Here is a 17,140-nt window from a genome sequence, read left to right as displayed (position 1 = left end):
GCCTCCAATGTGTATGCAGACTCCAACTGTGTCTCAGTTGCTAACTTCTGGCTGAAGAAGATTGGATGGGACTTCCTCCTGAGTCCAGCAGCAAGGCTGACATCCAAAAAGTGAGCTGTGGGGTGATGCAAGGCACTCCCTTCCCTCTGGATCTGAGCTAGCTACCTCATCTTGAAAGGATTTGTTGCTCAATGATATCAAGTTAGAGTGAAACACAGATCACTTGTCAGCAGTTAATGATGATATTTACTTGCTTACCTCACAAGATCAGCACTATTAGGTGTGAAACCTCTTCTCACTCTTGAAATGGAACTACATGAACACAACATTTACTGTAAACCGTTGGCTTATAAAACCTAAAGCTCGATCAGTGAGATATCTGTTCCATTAATCTGAGAATATTTTGAGAACTTGGGGGATAGCACTGGCACAAGAAACTCTCTGGACTGTAACATTCATGTGGAATTTTTTTGTTGGAAAAGTAGCACTTTCAATCATCAGGTGCTGTCAGTATCTTTGGTCTCCTACATTCCCTGCAGTTCTTGGCACTTTGCAAGGCTCCCTGACCTCTGTTCGCTGCAGATCTTGCACAGATCCTTTACTGAGCTGCTCGTCTTAAATTCTGCTGCTTGGCAATCCTACTCAGTGAAGGGGAGCAATCAATAAAAATGTCAATTTCCCTACAGAAAATTGTGAGACATCATGGGACAGAAACATCTGTAGAACATCCAGGGTACAGACATTGTAATGCTTACACAAAGCCAGAAGGGAAGAAAAGAGCATTTTGCATCTGGTGCATTTGTCTATCCAAGTGCAACATAATCTAGGTCATTTCTACAAACCTTAGTCAAGAAAGGACATCGTCCTGACCTAAATGGGATGTGCATTTTGTCTGTGAGATGCTAATGAGAGCTAAAGCCCCTCTTCTCTCACCCTATTAAATACATACCCACTGAACAGGACTTTCTTAGGTGTCACTGATGCATTTTGGATATATCAGTAAATAGTCTCAAGTCATGCAGTTGTATTTTAAAAATAAACAAATAAGTATAATCAAATACTACACATGTTTGTGTGCATGGCAGTAACAGTTATCTTGCAGCCAATGCATTCTGTATAGTGACACAAATGCATGGATTCTTAATTAATGCTCTAACACTTGCAATATATCACAGGATTTTCATTGGAAGGGGGGCAGCCTGTTCAAAAATCTTTGAAAAATCTATAGTTCAGCAAGTTGCTTTCTGAAAAACTATGAAACTACATTAAAAAACACTTTCAATGAAAGCAATAAAATGTCCAAATACCTACTAAGCAATGAAATACTTTATTTAATCCCAATAGTTGTTTTTTCAATATTAGCATTGCAATGAATGTCTGACACACTAGCTATCCTTTAGAAAAAGATCATGTAGCAAGAGTACTATATTTAACATAACCTGAAATACTTTTGTCAAATCGTATCAGAATTATTGAATGCTACGCCCAGAGTGCACTGCAAGACCCTAGAAACAAATAACCATCACATTAGGAAAACGTAGAGTAACCTAGAAATATGTTAAGCAGTGGCCAGGTAATGCTGCAATATTTGCAAGCCATCAGCCATTTGCTTTATATAGTTGGTTTTGGAAATGGATAATGACCTGGCTATGTGAATCTACAGCAGACTGAAACTTTAATAATATGACCTTCAATTATTAAAGCTGATTTTTCTTCTTTTTTTTTTTTTTTTAATGCAAGAATCAGGACACCTGGAATGTCTTTGAGGTGCATGTGAATTTATGTAACTATGATAAAGCAGCTTTTTAACTGTTTCAGTGCAGCATATAAACCATAGAATCAGCAGGTATATTGTGTCTGTGTTTTGTAGTAAATTAAGGTTAGACTTGTTTCAAATTCTCTTTGCTTGAAATACTGGGTAAGCAATGAATGACTCAGGGCATTATCTCTTGTGCTCTAGCTATAGTGTAAAGAAAGATTCTTTACTAACACTTGCTGTCTTTGTACTCAACAGGCAATTGCACAGGAAACAGATGTAATCCTGGCTGAGGAAGGGGCTTGATCCCAGGACTTCTCCATTCCCAGGTGAAGTGACATTGGAACAGTGGTGCTACTGCAGCAGGAAGCATTGAAAATTTCCACCTGGAAGAACCTGGTGCTCAAGACACGCTTTGGGAGGAAGGAGATGTGAGTCCACACATACCCAGCGTGGGGAAGGGACACATTCTCATTTTAAGGGGGAGAACTTTGAGAATCATATCCCACTTTCAAGGCCTTCAGTGGGAAAAAAATCAGTTCCCGCTCCCAGATTTCATTTAATGAGGCCCAAGACCTGAGCTCAGTCAGGGCAGGACAACTCTGGACATGCTAGTTCAGTTCTCCATTGTGTGTAACTCCAGAAAGTAAACCTCCTGGGCCATGCAGAAGCTACATTATAAACTCTATGAAACATATGACCTATGAAACATAGGTCATCTTTTAATCCCATGTCTGGATCATGTTTCATAGCCTGGATCCTAATCTATGACTACCTGTATAATACTTTACAGGTTGCCTCAACAGGAAGAAACCAGTGCAATGACAGGACTGAATGAGTTGCATGCAAACGTATAGAGTATTAGTAAGGTGGTTAGTAAAACATAGGTGTGTGGTTTATTAGCACAGTTTTCTAAGGTAAAGTACTGTGGCAACCTCCACAGCTTTTCTGGAAGCTTTTCCCAGCCTTCAGAGGCCCCTTTGGCACTCGTGCTAGGCACTGCAGAAAGCCACCTGAGACTCAGTGCAGCGTGGTGCTCACAGGAGGTGCACGCAGGATTGGGAAGACTCTGGAAGGAGTCACCTTTCCTCCAGGCTGAGAGCTGAATTAGGCCACACGGTGCGAACGCAAGGCCTTTTGTTGTTGATGTTCAGTTTTGAGAATGGCAATTAACACAAGTGCTAATTTTGAAGAAGCACTGATAACGAGTGAATCAGTCCAAAGTTTACAGTTTCCAGGGCCAGCCTGTGCCACCCTACCTGTGCAAAATACTGCTCCAGACCACAAACACTCCCGAACGTGGCTGTACCTGTTTCAGTCCGGCTTTCAACTCACACCCGCACGCTCGTTTCCCATTCGTACCTTTGACTCTCCTGGCCCAACCCCCCCGCAACTTCATTATCAACTTCCTCCTCTTTTACTTTTTTTCTCCTTTCTTTCCCCCCTTCTCGCCTCCCTCCTTTCAGGCCGTGCCAGTTCACCCGCTCCCCCCCCCGCCGCCCCCAGCTCTCCCAGGAGGAGCGGGCGGCTCGGTGCCACCCGCCGCGGCCCCCTGCGCTCCGCTCACGGCCGGGCCCCGACGACGAGCGGCACCCGGGAGCGACAACCCCGGGCTGCCGGGCCCGGCGGGGGGCGGGCGGCCTCCCCCGAGGGCAGGGCAGGGCAGGCCGGGGGAGGGAGGGAAGGAAGGCGGCCGTCTGTCCGTCCGTCTGTCCATCGGTCGCGCGGCTCCGTCCCCGGCTTTGTTGTGCTCGCCGCCCGGGCTGCGGGCTAGGGGGCGGGGAAGGGAAGGGAAAGGAAGGGAAGGGAAGAGAAGGGAAGGGAAGGGAAGGCGGCCGCGTCTCCTCCTCCTCGGCCCCGGCCCCGCTCATGGCGACGCTGGGCACATCCGGGCTTCTCCTCCTCCTCCTCCGGCGGCCGCCGCTGCCCTGAGCGCCCAGCCCGACTCCATTAACGCGTCCCCTCCCCCCGGCCCCCGTCCCGGCCCCAGAGGCAGGGGCAGCCCCGGGCCGGGCAGCGCCGAGCCCGAGCCGCGGCCGGGGCCATGTCCAACCCGGGGGCCCGGAGGAACGGGCCCGTCAAGCTGCGACTGACAGGTGAGGCTGAGCGCCGCGCCGGGGAGCCCCGGCCGGGCCTGCCGCCGGGGCCGAGCTGGGCCGGGGGGGAGCGGGAGGGACGGAGCGGGACGGAGCGGGGGGCTCGGGGCTCGGGCCGCGGGGAGGGGAAGCCCGCGGTCCCCGGGGAGCGGCGGGGAGAGCGGCCGGGGAGCAGGCTGCGGGGAGCTCCCTCCCTCCTTCCCTCCCTCCATGTGTATTTGAGGTTGAACCTGGGGTTGGAGGAGTCTCAGGCCTCAGGAGGGGGGGGGGGGGGGGGGAGAGAGAGGGAGAAGGGGGACAATTAAAAGAAAGAAAAGGAATAAAAAAGAAGTGAGCTCTTCCTTCTCCTTCCACCCTCTCCTCCCACTGCCCCGCACCGCGGGGTCCGCGCCTCGGCACCGAAATGTCTCTCGGCGGGGCCGGGGCGAGGGGAAGCCGGGGGCTGCCCGGGGCTGCCGCAGCCCGGAGCTTCCCGGAGCGGGAGAGCCGGGGCCGGGGAAAACTTTGAGGCAGCGGGCAGCTGAGCCTACTTCCCGGCTAACCCCGCTTTATTTTTTTTTATTTTTTATTTTTTTTTCTCCCCCCTTCGTCTTCTCAGTGTGAACTTGAAAGAAACTGTCACACGCTTTGTTTTGATTTCTTTGTTTGTTTGTATTTTTTTCAAGCCAACTTCCTTAGTTGAGACTGTGTACTGTTCGTTTGATATAGTGCCTTATGGGGCCAGCCCTCTTTCAGAAGACATCTAATAGTCGCTTGACCTCTAATATTTGAAAATATCATAAAAACTGCTCATCTACGTGGTGGTGGGAAGAAAAATAAGTTATTTCTATGTACTTAAAGTAACTTCTTTTACATATAAGAACCCAGGTAAATAGGTTTAGAGAAAAAAATACTGGAAGTTCTACAAGAGCTTTATTTAAAAAAAATACAGACTGCTTTATAGAAAAGAGCTATCTAAAACCATTGTGCGTCCCCTACCCTCCCCCCATAAGATAAACCATATTTTGTGTTTTGTGAGAGCGTGAAGGTAAGCAATTAGAAGATAATGGGTAATGCTGCAAGTACTCTGGTCTGCAAATAGTGTATTTAGCCAGCTTACCAAACAAACGTGTTTAAAAAAAAAAAAAAAACAAAAAAACTGAAAGAATTAATCTATTTACTTTTGGTGTATCTGAAATACTTCTAGTTTAACGTCTTAATAAAAAGAGGTGGTTTCCCACATATTTTTCAAAGTATGCTGTTTTTATAGGGAAAAATAAAAAGCATCTGCTTATGTTTTACTTTGAAAGTACTTTGACTCAATTTATAGTCTAGTTTTCATTGAGATTTGTGAGTGTCTATATATTACACTTAGAAATAAAGCTCTTAAATTAAGCATAGCTGGGACGGATGCAGGGAACAGCACTGCCTTGTTTTTGCAGAGTGTTTTGTAGCTTTCTCTTCAGGTTATTGCTTTATTGATGCAGTACTTTAATGCTTTTTTTCCTGAGCAGTGAGTGCTCAGACATGCTTATCTTTGAAACATTAAAAATAGTCTGGAGCCTTTTGTAAAAGTATGGAAAATACTGTTTACGCAGTTGTCTGTCTCACCTTTCTATTTTGTGTTCTTTTTTGTTTTACATTTATATTATTTTTATTAAGGATTAAGCATGTCATCTAATCCTGTCTTTGACAATATAAATACGTTATAGGGAATGTGATTGTGAGCCAGAAATAGGCTGTGGTTTTATATATTGAAGAGACTGTGTAGTTGAGCAATCACTCCCCAAAAGAAGCAGGTATGTTCTTGAGGAATGTTTCTGAGATTTTTATTGTTTTATATTTTTGGACGGTTGGATGCAGGCAAAATTGTCTTTATAGGGACTATGCCACATTTAGCAGCTCTTTGCAGTTGCTGAGTACCAGTTCTGCTATTTGGAAGCTTATATGAAATATTAGCCTATTTCTCAAGTTAGAAAGACTTGAGGTATTTTATGCTTTAGCTAACTGTATGTTGTTCCATATAAAGTCATTTGTTCTAAGGAAGTTTTACATGTTTAAGGAAAGCTGTTATAAGCATTTAATTCTATTAATTGAGCTGACATGTTGTCAGTTCTTGCCTAGGAATAGTTTTAAGGGTTCTGTGTGGTTTTGATTGCCCTGTTTGATTGGAAAAGCAGTTTGAGAACTCTTGAATTCTAAAACTGTTTGGAATTAAAAGAATCTGTATATTTCAGTGTTTTTAAAAGTTTATTCTTAAACTTACAAATGCTATATAATCTTAATTTTCTTTGGCTTTATGACACTAGCAGTCTTCTGTTTTGGCTTGAATATTTATAGGATTAATTCTGTAAACATTGTGTAATACTTATCTTTTCTGTTCATTATCTCTAAATTAGATGGTATAGATTAAAAATGGGTTTCAAGAACTGGATTCAATTAGCAGTTTTTCAGGACATAAACATTAAAGGTTTAGATGGAAAACATTGTTTTGACTGACTGGATAAATGACAGGGTAATGTTTGATGTGAGTCCAAGAACTGATCTGGAGCTAGTGCCCAACTTCTCAGTCCATCTTGAGGAGCCAAATAAAATATTTAACCTAGGCCTCATTTTGCAAAAAAGGTTGATTCTTTGTTGGGACCTTAAGAAAGTTCTGAGAAATGTTTGGCATACCTTTACACTAAGTGTTTAACAGTTTATTTAGGTCTGGGTTCCATAACAGAGAAAAACCACAGCGGTGGCATACTTCTAGTAAGTTTTTATTTAGTTTACAGTGCATCTGTGTTATACGTTTCTTCAAAGATTATTCTTCTGCTTGTAGTCTTAGTTGTCTGTTGTAAATATCACCCAGGTCTTTAGTGATGTGTATGTTGATGCATTTTGCACAGTCTTGAGCTATAAAATTGCTAGATTATTGTTAAAATACAAAAATTATGTCTTCTGATGAAACTTCTAGTATAGGGGTGTAAATGCTTGTTTATGATTAAAATATAGGCAGTGTAATTTAACTTAGCTAAAGTCTAGAATTGTGCTGGTCTTCTCCAGAATTTATCTTAGCAGCTTGTAATAATGTTATCCAAGGAAGCTGTAATGTAAGGAAAATTCCTTCAACTCTGGATTTTTTTACCGCTGTTTTATCTAGTCCAATTCTGAGTATATCTGAATTCTATAAAAACTGCAAGTGCAGTCATCCCCTTCCATTCTTACTGTGATTTTTCCCTGGTGTTTTATTGAATTTGTGGATTTGTAAATATACTGTACTCATTTCTAAAGCCACCCTCAATGCTGAAGTCTACATTAATCTCATATTTTTCAAACCGAGCAATGACCATTGCTTTCAGTTGCTCAGTAAATATCGTATGTCTTAACCTGTGAATTTTCTCATGTTGAACTAGTTACATCTGACTGCTTTCACTTACAGTGACAGTTATCTGAATGAAGTCTGTAAGGCTGTCCTTATCAAGTAGAAAGATAATTTCAAAGTCACTTTGAAATCCGCAAAGCTACGTGAATACTAAACTATATTGAGTTAAATAAAGGCTAATGCATAATTTAACTTAGTTCAGGTCTTCCAGCTAGCATTTGTTGTCAGAAGAGTTAACAAGCGAAGATACTCCGATAGCTACAAAGCACAGTTACGCTGTACTATACAAGGTTGTAATAAATATCCCACGGATAGAGTGGGAATGGGCTGGGAAAGTTTTGTTGGTAAAGAGGCAGGCCTGAAGAGCTGTTAGATCTGGCTTTCTCCTTACTGTAGGCTTTCAGGTTGCCTGGCAGAGTTTGCTAATTGAGGAAATAAAAAACACTGGATCTGTGTGTTGGAGAAAATGGGTAACATCTCACCTCCTTTCTCTCTTGTTGATTTTACTGTATCTTAATTTCTTAAAGTACAAAGGTGGTACTTTACCATAAGGTTATACTATTGAAGGCAGAAAGTGCTACTTTTTAATCAGTTCCTAGGAAGTCTTGCTATGATGCTAATAATAATCCTTGAGAAAGGTATATATATTGGTTAGATAAAAAACAGAATATTCTTCAGGTTTTGCAACATAATGTAGAATCTCCAAACCTTTTAATTTTGTTAGAGGCAGGGCTGAGGTTTATGGATAGCAGAGTTTCATTGTAGGAATAGTATTACTGATCGATGGGTGAAAGTATTATTTTGAGTGTCAAGGCTGTGGTTTTGTAGTTGACTTAAGTGGTAGTGCAAGGCTAGATCAGCTTAAAGTCAGAATTCTGTTCCTTTTCTTTTTGTAGACCCTGGTTTTGCTTTCCTCCCTGGTCTCTTGTGTTGACTCCAGCAACTATGTAGCTAGCTAAGTGATGAGCTGAACCCTAATCCTACCAAGAAGAAATGTTGTTTTTTTTTTTTTTTTTTTTTTTTTTTTTTTTTTTTTGCGTTGAAGGGATGTGCCATGAGAAGCTGAAGAGAGGGCAGGATTGCCGCTTTGACCAGCAGCCTGTATTTAGATGGGCTTTAGTCAACAGTAAAACAATGGGGTTCCTTCACGTAAGGTGTATTTGACTTAATGACTTGACTTACTAAAAACTAGCATTTAAGAGATTGGAATCAATAAATTACATAGTAGCTGCATGAAACTAGTCCAGTCATTACAAAGTCAATAGGCATGTATCTAGTAGTAAGAGTGTATAGGGGATGATGGGTGCTCCATATTTTCATTAAAGTGTTAAGTGAGTGTTTTGTATGTATATAGAGAGATACACTTTGTGTATTTGTATATATATAGTGTGTAGTTGTAGATATTTATATACATATAAATCAGACTCCGTAGAATTGCAGTAAACAACTGAGCAGCTGTATAGAGCATTCTCAACTGCTTGTTTCAATGGGATCAGCATATATGACAGAGTTTTATTTGTCTGGATATGAAATTAGGTATTTGTGTTCGAGGATATGCAGTGGGATATAGTGGCAAAGAAGGCAAAGATCAAAAAGGATTCAGAGAAGGGAATCATAGTAGGAAAACCATCCTACATGAGCTTCCAGTTAAAGGAGTAAGAAGGCCCAATATTTGTCCTTAGTTGTAGAATCAGGAAATCATTGAGTGAAAGCCTAGTGGAGGATTTATGTTTGTAGGTAATGTACGGGACATATGTAGGAGACATATGGGAAATCCAGCCCTAATGTTTAGAAAATAACAAATAAAGCTGGGAGGGGAATAAAATAGACTTTCTGGGCTGGAAAAATTGTCACTAGTTTTCAGAATTGTACTTTTCATTTAAATTTAAAGAGATTAAGCTATACCATAATGTCTGTCTGCGTAGCTGAGTAACTCAAGTATTGGTGACAAATTCTTTTCTATTTTCTTTTTTGCTAATCACTGAAAATCTGATCAGGCCCAAGATGAAGACATTTTATCTTTGTGTCCTTAAGGTGAATGGGTTGATCCCTAAAAGAAGACAGCTTTTAATGTTTTGTTCTGTTTTATCTCATGGCCTTTGAAGTGTATCCTTATCCTTGCTTTGCCATCTTACCTGAAATGACATCTCGCCATTGGGCCACATCTTTCTTGCATGTGTTTGAAGATGTGGGTAATTTCTTTGGGTGTCTTCCCTCCTGTCATCACAATAATGAGATGACCTGACTTCTGACGCGACTTCATGGCACGTGTACATTGCTACGCCGGCTGTTTTGTGCGTGCTTTATTACATAAAATTTGAGCGTTCATGACACATGCGGTGTCTGAGATCATTTTAGTGACTTCTGAGAGGCTGGTGAAGATTAATGTCAGTAATATTAGATAATGCATACAGAAGCAGCTCCTGTTTGTTTCTGCTATTAGCAGAGCACGTTTCCTCTTGGGGAAAGAGGATCAAAATCTTGTGGGATGTTTGACGATAGCGTATTCAAGGAAGCAAACTGTTGACTTTTTCTTGCTACTTAAACTTTAAATACTCTCAGAGAAAGCATAGATAAGAATGCTTGTAACTTTAAAGAAATCTTCATCTGTAGATAACAAAGCTCGGGACTAAATTGGCCAAGCATTATCATCTCAGTTTAAGTGGGGAAACTGGCCCAGAATGGAGAATTGACATGGTTAAGGTCATAAAAAGGATAAAGCAGGTAAAGCTGGGATTTAGAGCCATTATCTTTTGACTTTCTGCCCATGGACATGGTTCTTCTTGAATGTAAATCCACAGAAAACGTGGTTCTGTTTTGGGCCTTCTGGGACTATGCATTTGGGGTGATTCAGGGTCAGTTCTCTCTCACACACTATATTTGTGTTACGCTATCAGCTGTATTTTAGCATGCTGCAGGTTCTTGGCAATTACTTTTTTCTACTTCAAACTACTTAAGAGATTTTTTTGGTTGTTGCTCAGGGAAATTAAACTAAAAGGATTGATCTCCCCAAAAGTGTGTAAAAGTATTGCTCAGCTTGTATTACTCATATCTTCAAAATTCTGAAAGTGACAGAAGAAGCAGTACTTCAGTTTATATGGCTGTACCCTGTCGTTAATTTTCTGGAAAGACTCTTGATCAGTACGTATTTAACACAACTGACAAGGATTGTTTTCTTGCAGAAAGGGAGAGTCGCTCCAGCCATGGCTTTGGTTGTGTCATTTGATGCCGTTCAGTGTGTACTTTCTATAATGAATTAATTTAAGTTGTTTCAAATATGCAGAGCACTTAGAAACTGTTATTTACAGGTCACAGTAAAAATATGTACCCAGGTTCTACTATTCCTGCTTAAATTAGCATGTGTGGTGCCGTATTGCCACAGAGAGCGGAGTGACAGTGCCATGGTGCGAGCGCTCCCACCCGCAGCACCGTTTTCAGGATGCACGCATCTCTCTGTTCCATGCTGTGCTGGCACACAGGATGGGCCGAGGAATATATCCGAGTTAAAATCAATCTCTTCCTCTCATCCCTCTTTTTAACTGGGCATAGAGGAGGTCTGTTGTGGGTGGGCTTGTGTGTGGGTGAGCAGTGACTTAAGCCAGCCAGGTGCTTGTGGAACAGCAGGCTGCTTGTGGGGCTGGGGGCCTACCTTGCCCATCGCAGGAAACAGTTCTAAACCAGTGACATACATTCATTTTTGTTCTGCCTTGACCCAGATTTTAATATTACTAATGCAGTTAAGTGGAGTCAGAACTAATTATATCTGTAATGATGCTTCTTTTTAACATACCTAGCTACCTGATGCGAAGTTTGGTGAATAGCTGCATAAATAAATGCAATTATAGATGCAATCATGCTCGTATTTAATTGGAGGTGAGAATCTGCATCAGTAATAGTAGGGACATTTCCTGAAAACTTGAGCCAACATGGTGATTTTTTTTTAATAATACAAATAAAGACCAGGCTGTGTGCTTCTAAAGCTGCATGTGGCAAAACTGCTACTTTGTGCAAATTGTAGGAGCGATAGATGGAGTGTACTCAGTAAAAGTTTGCTTCATTTGAGTAAAAGGTAGTCTGCTACGTGCAAGTGTTTTCACAGAAAAATGTAAATGTACTAAAATGAATCATCTTTCTTGGTGGGGGAAGAAAGATATACCTGGGTTAGAGTACTTATGAATATGGCTTGTTTAAAAAATAAATACATTCTTAAATGTGTGTTTAAAAGAACTGAACATGTACAGGTAAAATGCATAGAATTACATTCATGCTTAACTGCCTGAGATTAGAAATTTGTCATGTTAATTATGCCAAACATTTAGGTGTCCTTATGGCAAATAATTTTTCAATTTGATTCCTAACAGACATTTTTTACCCTTTTATTGTTCTGAAGCAATTAATCTTATGATGCACATAAATCTTGCTTTTCAGAGAAAAAGATCTTACCTGCTATTTCCTCTGATGGGTTTATTAAAGTAATGTTTTATAGAAAACTGTGTGCAGGGCTAAATGGGTAGTAGCATTGTGCCTAGGTGTAGAAATGTTAAGGCGTAGTAATAGTAAGGTATCCTATTTGTTGTTGTTTAGCAGCTACATAAGTACTTCTGTCGTGGTTTATAAGAGGTGATATCAGATATGATCTAAGAAACTTTGTGAAAATGGAGCTGGTGTAGGGTAGGCATTGATGGTCATTTGGAGGGGGAAAGCGTCACTGATAATGGTGATACAGGGCAGAGAGAGGCAGAAGTGTTCAGGAGCCAGCTGGAGGAGCTGCACTGACAGAGGGACATGAAGGGACAATACGATTTTGTGTTTTTTTAGAGTGGAAGCAGAAAACTAACTGTACTTGGGCTAAAGCATACAGAAATCTCCATTGTGTTTCATGCTGCTGGTTACAAATTCTGCTCTTAGCCATGTAGTAATGATTGCATTTTGATCATGCTAATATTCAAGCATGTATTTTTAGAGAGACACAATATATTTACGTTGTGAAGTACAACATCTAAATGGACGTGGTGGACCTGGGCCTGCAATATGCTGGAGAGCTCTTGCTCGGCTTTACTTGTTAAGAAATTAAGAAAGACTGCCACCTTCGAGCTGGGGTTCACAGTGTATGAGGTATTAAATGACCAAACTTTAAAGACAGGTATAATGTATGTTAAAGTAGAAATTTTCTAGAACTTTTATTTAGAGAATTCTAGGAGGAAGTTAACAAATGTTTTATGCTGCTATTACAGAATCTTCCTAGTAATCAAAGCCTGTGAACAACTGTAAAAATTCTAAGTGCTGTCTTTCAGAATTTCAAATGGGTCATATAAGTAGTGTTCCCAAATGTCTAATCAGCAATTCTGGATGTTCAGTAAAGTACAAGGTGTTAGGAGCCTGGGTGAACAGAATCTTCAAATGTATATATCACGCGTTTTTGTAAGAAACTGTTGGTAAAGTGTGGATTGGGGAAAATTGCTATTGACCTCTGGTCAAGCTAATTAATGCTGCTGCACATGTGAAATGCCCATGTGTTCTTATAGAAGCAAATGCCATCTGTAAATTCAAGATGCCAGGCAATAATTTGGGCATGTCTTAAATAATTGGGTATTTGTTAAAAAGTTGAAGGATTTAAATTTTTGTGATTGTACTAATGCAGGATTGGCTGAGATTTAGCCTGAAGTTGTGATGTCATGTTCCATGGTAGCCTTTTTTGTGAGAATCTTTCACGTTTGAGATTTCTACTTAAGAACTGGGTCAAAGGATGATTTAAAATATTGTTGGTTTCTACTTAGTTCTGCAAAAGGGATAGAGAAGGCCTTTAAGGAAAAAGCGGCTTACAGTAATTATCGGTGGTAGAAGCATCATACCTGGCTTGTCATGAAATAGTTGTGTAGTTTCTCACCTCTCCTTAAATTGTCTGTTCTTGCTGTTCATAATGCCCTCCCCATACCTGTCTTAAGGAGGGTGGTAAGAGAAGCTTAAAATTTCTGTAGTCCTATCTAAGACAAAGTTTTTGGTACCCCTCCCTAACAGCAAATGGTTATTCTGCCTGAGGAGCTGCACTATATTCCGATTTACCCATGTCTCACTTGCTTCTGTGGCCAAGAGATCATGAAGAAATTTCTATTCATTTGTGAGATCTGAACGTGGCATTGTGAATATGTGCCTCGGATTTCCTCATTACAATATTTATCATTTTTCCTGAAAGTTCCTTTCCTCTGGTGAATTGTTCATCCTGTAGAATAAGTCAGCTATTTCCTGTGTATCAGTATAATGTAACTTAATCTATGCAGGGATAGTGCTTTGGACCCCTTCAAAAGCTTTATATTTTGCGTACGTTTGTTGAAATTTAGAAACTTCGCTCTCCACATTTAAACAGTTTGTAATGGTGTGGGCCAAGACTGGAGATTTACTCGTGTTCTGCACCCGCCTGCATCACTCTGACGGAGTAGCAGTAGATGGAAAAAATTGGCCCTGGCCAGTTTGACCCCTGTGAGTGTTACATCCGCACTTGAGCAGCGTGGTGAGTAGGAGTGACGGTTCCTGCAGTTGCTTCTGCCTCATGTAACTTGAACACAATTTTGAGTCGCTTTGTCTGCACGAGCATCTTTGCTTTTTATTTGCTGTCAGTGGAATTCAGAACTATAGTTGAACCTGTAACACCAAGCTGAAGCCCATGACACCATCTATAGTTGGCACTTCTCATTTTTTTCGGTTGCTATTAAGTTAAGCAGCCTGTTAACAGACATTTTTCATGCTCAGTGCCTAAATTAGGCTAGATTTATTTTGGGAAGTGTCTGTTAAAATCCAGCCTATTTCAAGGAGGTTAAAATTTTGTGTCTCACATCTTGTATTCTTAGTCAGGACGTTATAAGGCTCTGGTAGTAGGCAGATGTCTTTGAGTCAGCAAAGAAGTGGTACCTGATTCAGCAAACGACTGGCGACAGGAGCTGAGCGTGCAGGGAGACTGCCTCGTCCTGTTAATGCTAACCTTGGTGGTGTGAAGAAGGGCATAAACCAGAATACGGAGGGTTCAAAAGTTGGGTGAGGGTGGAGAAGAAGGGCGTAACCTGAAACAAGGAACCACCCGGGACTCATGGACAGGAGGTGGAGACTGATTTTGGCAAGACAAGAAGCTGGGAATGTTTTGGTGCCCGAACTCTAAGGTTGCAGCAGTGAACAAGACCCAGGTTTGCAGGGACAGCACTAATTCTCATGTTTCTGAAGTTTTTAATGCTTGGCTTTGTAATGCTGTGTCTACGATGTTATAGTTACCGATTTGAGTATATGGCTTACAACAAGTTGTCCTCTATAGCAGAGGTGTTCTATAAGAACTAAAGCCGTATAACTTGCAAAGAGTGCAAGCAGTTAAAGGTAGATAGAGGACAGAAGTTGAAGAACAAACAGGAAGAAAGAAACTCCACGCTCCTCTTCAAAAAAATAAAAGTAAACTCCCACCTGTTACTTTGCTCTGTGTGTTCATCACCTTGATCCTATATAGAAGAAGTAGGGAATTAAGGGGCCATGATTCATAATATAATTCAAAGAAAAGCTTTCAGATAAGATCAGGAGTACTTCTTACACGTAGAACAAAAGGAGTTCTTCAGCTTTTAGCTGAAACATTTTTTTTAAAATCCTTGATTCTAAGAAATGATGCAGTGTCATGGCTACTTCATTAATGCTGGTATTTTCTTGCTTTAAAAGGCTCAGAAGACTTTCTGTTAATTCATATGTGATAATAATTGGGTTCTGTAGATTGTGATGTTTCCTTGTGTAATCTACATGACACCTATTTGCAAAGATTTTGGAGTTACAGATAATATTTTTTTCCATCTAATGAGTTACATGCTGACGATGAATTAATTGCATGGAAGATTTGACCTTTTTTTTTCGTTGTATTTCTCTGTCAATTTGATAATTAATGTATTTGTATTGACTCTGAATGGTTTATCATTGATGTCCCCTGATGGATTTTGCATTTTGTGTAAAGATTTGTCTATAAAAAAGGGGGATCCTCTGATTTTACAGTGTGTCACCACCACATTTGTACAGGACCAGCTTGCTGTGATAGCTGATTGATATAATATACTGTGCTTTGCTTATACTGAGCAGCCTGTGCTGTGAAAAAGTTAGATCTTTGCTCTCATTATCTATTTAACACATATACATTTTTGAAAATATTTACAGTGAAGGAGGAACTCAGAAATTAAATGTAGGGCAAGTGTATTTCCAGCAAGAGAGACGCGTTGTGTTGCACGTTGAATATCTTTTAGACACGTCTTCCGAAAATGGCTATATATAGACAAAGTGAGGAGAAGTTTTAGGAATGATATCAGATGTATTTTTTTTTATTTAGTTAACTAAAAATAAATGAACTGATAGAATGTGAAACTGCTGTGTTTCACTTTAAGTAAACTTGCACTTAACCATGAAGGTCTAACCATAAAGAAAAGCAACTTTTTTTTTTTAACTGTTTTCATATTTGTACAGTGTTACTTGTTGATTCCTACGGTGATTCTTGATTCTTTCAGTGTTTAACTGATAAAAGGTCAAAACCAAGTCTGTCCTATGAAGGCCTATTTCCCAAAGTGTTGCTCTTTTTCATTTCTTTGTGAGCTTTGGGCAATTATCAAGATATTAAATACTTGATATGTTCTTCTGGTCCCCTTTTTCATGATTTAAGGTCTGTGAGAGCCCTAACTACTTCCTAGGGAATTGTTTAGCAATCCCTGTGATGTTACTGTCTTGAACTTTCCAGAGCTAGAGGTCTGTTTCATTTTCAGCTATACTGCCTGCATCGCCTTTGTGCTGAAATAAGTATCTGTTTATCAGTTTAATAGTGAGTTGTCAGCTTTGAAAGGTGAGCTGTATCTTTGTTAGGAATATGAACCTAAATAGCTAAAGAATAGGTGCAGTTTGTATCAGATAGGGTGTTAACAGTACGTTATGGAATTACCTTTTTCTAACCTTTCTGTTGTTGTTATTTGAACACCTACTTATTTTTTTAAGGGCATGCTGTCTTCATTTTATTGGTTGTTTGTTAAATTTCTTAACAAAAATAACTATATTGTAAATATTTTAATTACAGTGAACCATTTTATTGTTTCAGAAGTAAATGAATCATATATTCTGGGATATTTTTTCCTGGCAAATATTTTTCTTTAATGATTACTCGGGGCTAGCTTAAATTGTACAGATGAATAACACTTGAAATACAGTATGATTCATCACTGCAAATGCTACAATGAGGAACCTTGTAAAAATATATACAGATCTTTTGCCTTTTATTTGCAAGAACAATACCTTTACGGGGACTAGACTGATTGTAGCTGTTGTAGGACAATGAAACAATAGTGCTTCTCAAGCGCATCCAGAAGTGCTGGCCAGTTTCTCTGACTAAACACCTTCATTTCTCTGTATGCTAAAACCAGCGTTCTCAGAAGTGTAATAACTTGGTGGTCTGCCTCAGGTAGGTCTGTAGAGATGGGGGGTAATAGTGTGAGAATGACACACAAAAAAAAAAGTCCCTGAATTGGGACCTTGGACAATAGTTGTGTCCACAGCCATCCCAAGCTCCTGTTGCATCTGTCACGTTTTCCTGTTGTCTGCGCATACCCACAAAGTAGTGTTGGTTGCCTGTAGATGGGCTCGCGCTAGATTTAACTACATCATAGCAATCTTCTCCTGTAGGATTGCTAAATTGCCGTCAACTGCTCTGAATTATGCTTGTTTGTTTGTTTGTTTTTCCCTGCACCCATTTTTAGGAACTTGCTACAACTTTTCTCACTGTGAACATGTGGTAGCAATGCTGTTTGTGCCTTTTGGTGCACTGCTCCATGTTATCTATAATGTAAAAGCAATCTGTGCCAAGCTACCTGTAGTGTAAATGGGCTGCAGTTCTTTCCTATGTGGAGGTAGCGCTCTTAATTTCTCATGTTTTACTACTGCTTTTTTTTG

At 40.4% G+C, this 17,140-nt stretch overlaps 1 protein-coding gene across 2 annotated transcripts in view; it reads left to right on the top strand.

Moving 5' to 3' along the window:
* The first annotated feature begins 3,528 nt into the window (after positions 1-3,528).
* SMURF2 (SMAD specific E3 ubiquitin protein ligase 2) overlaps positions 3,529-17,140 on the top strand; it is a 66,339-nt gene continuing 52,727 nt past the window's right edge. Inside the window, exon 1 of one of the 2 annotated variants that reach the window (XM_083805362.1) lies at positions 3,529-3,852. In XM_083805362.1, coding sequence (XP_083661488.1) covers positions 3,801-3,852 — 52 coding nt within the window. In that variant the 5' untranslated portion in view covers positions 3,529-3,800. Of the gene's footprint in view, positions 3,853-8,238; positions 17,098-17,140 lie in introns of those variants that run through there. The other variant, XM_083805363.1, reaches the window with a different exon arrangement.

The sequence above is a fragment of the Anser anser genome (genome assembly GCF_964211835.1).
Source record: "Anser anser genome assembly, chromosome: 19".
Taxonomy (NCBI): domain Eukaryota; kingdom Metazoa; phylum Chordata; class Aves; order Anseriformes; family Anatidae; genus Anser; species Anser anser.
This window is presented reverse-complemented; position numbering and strand designations above follow the sequence as displayed.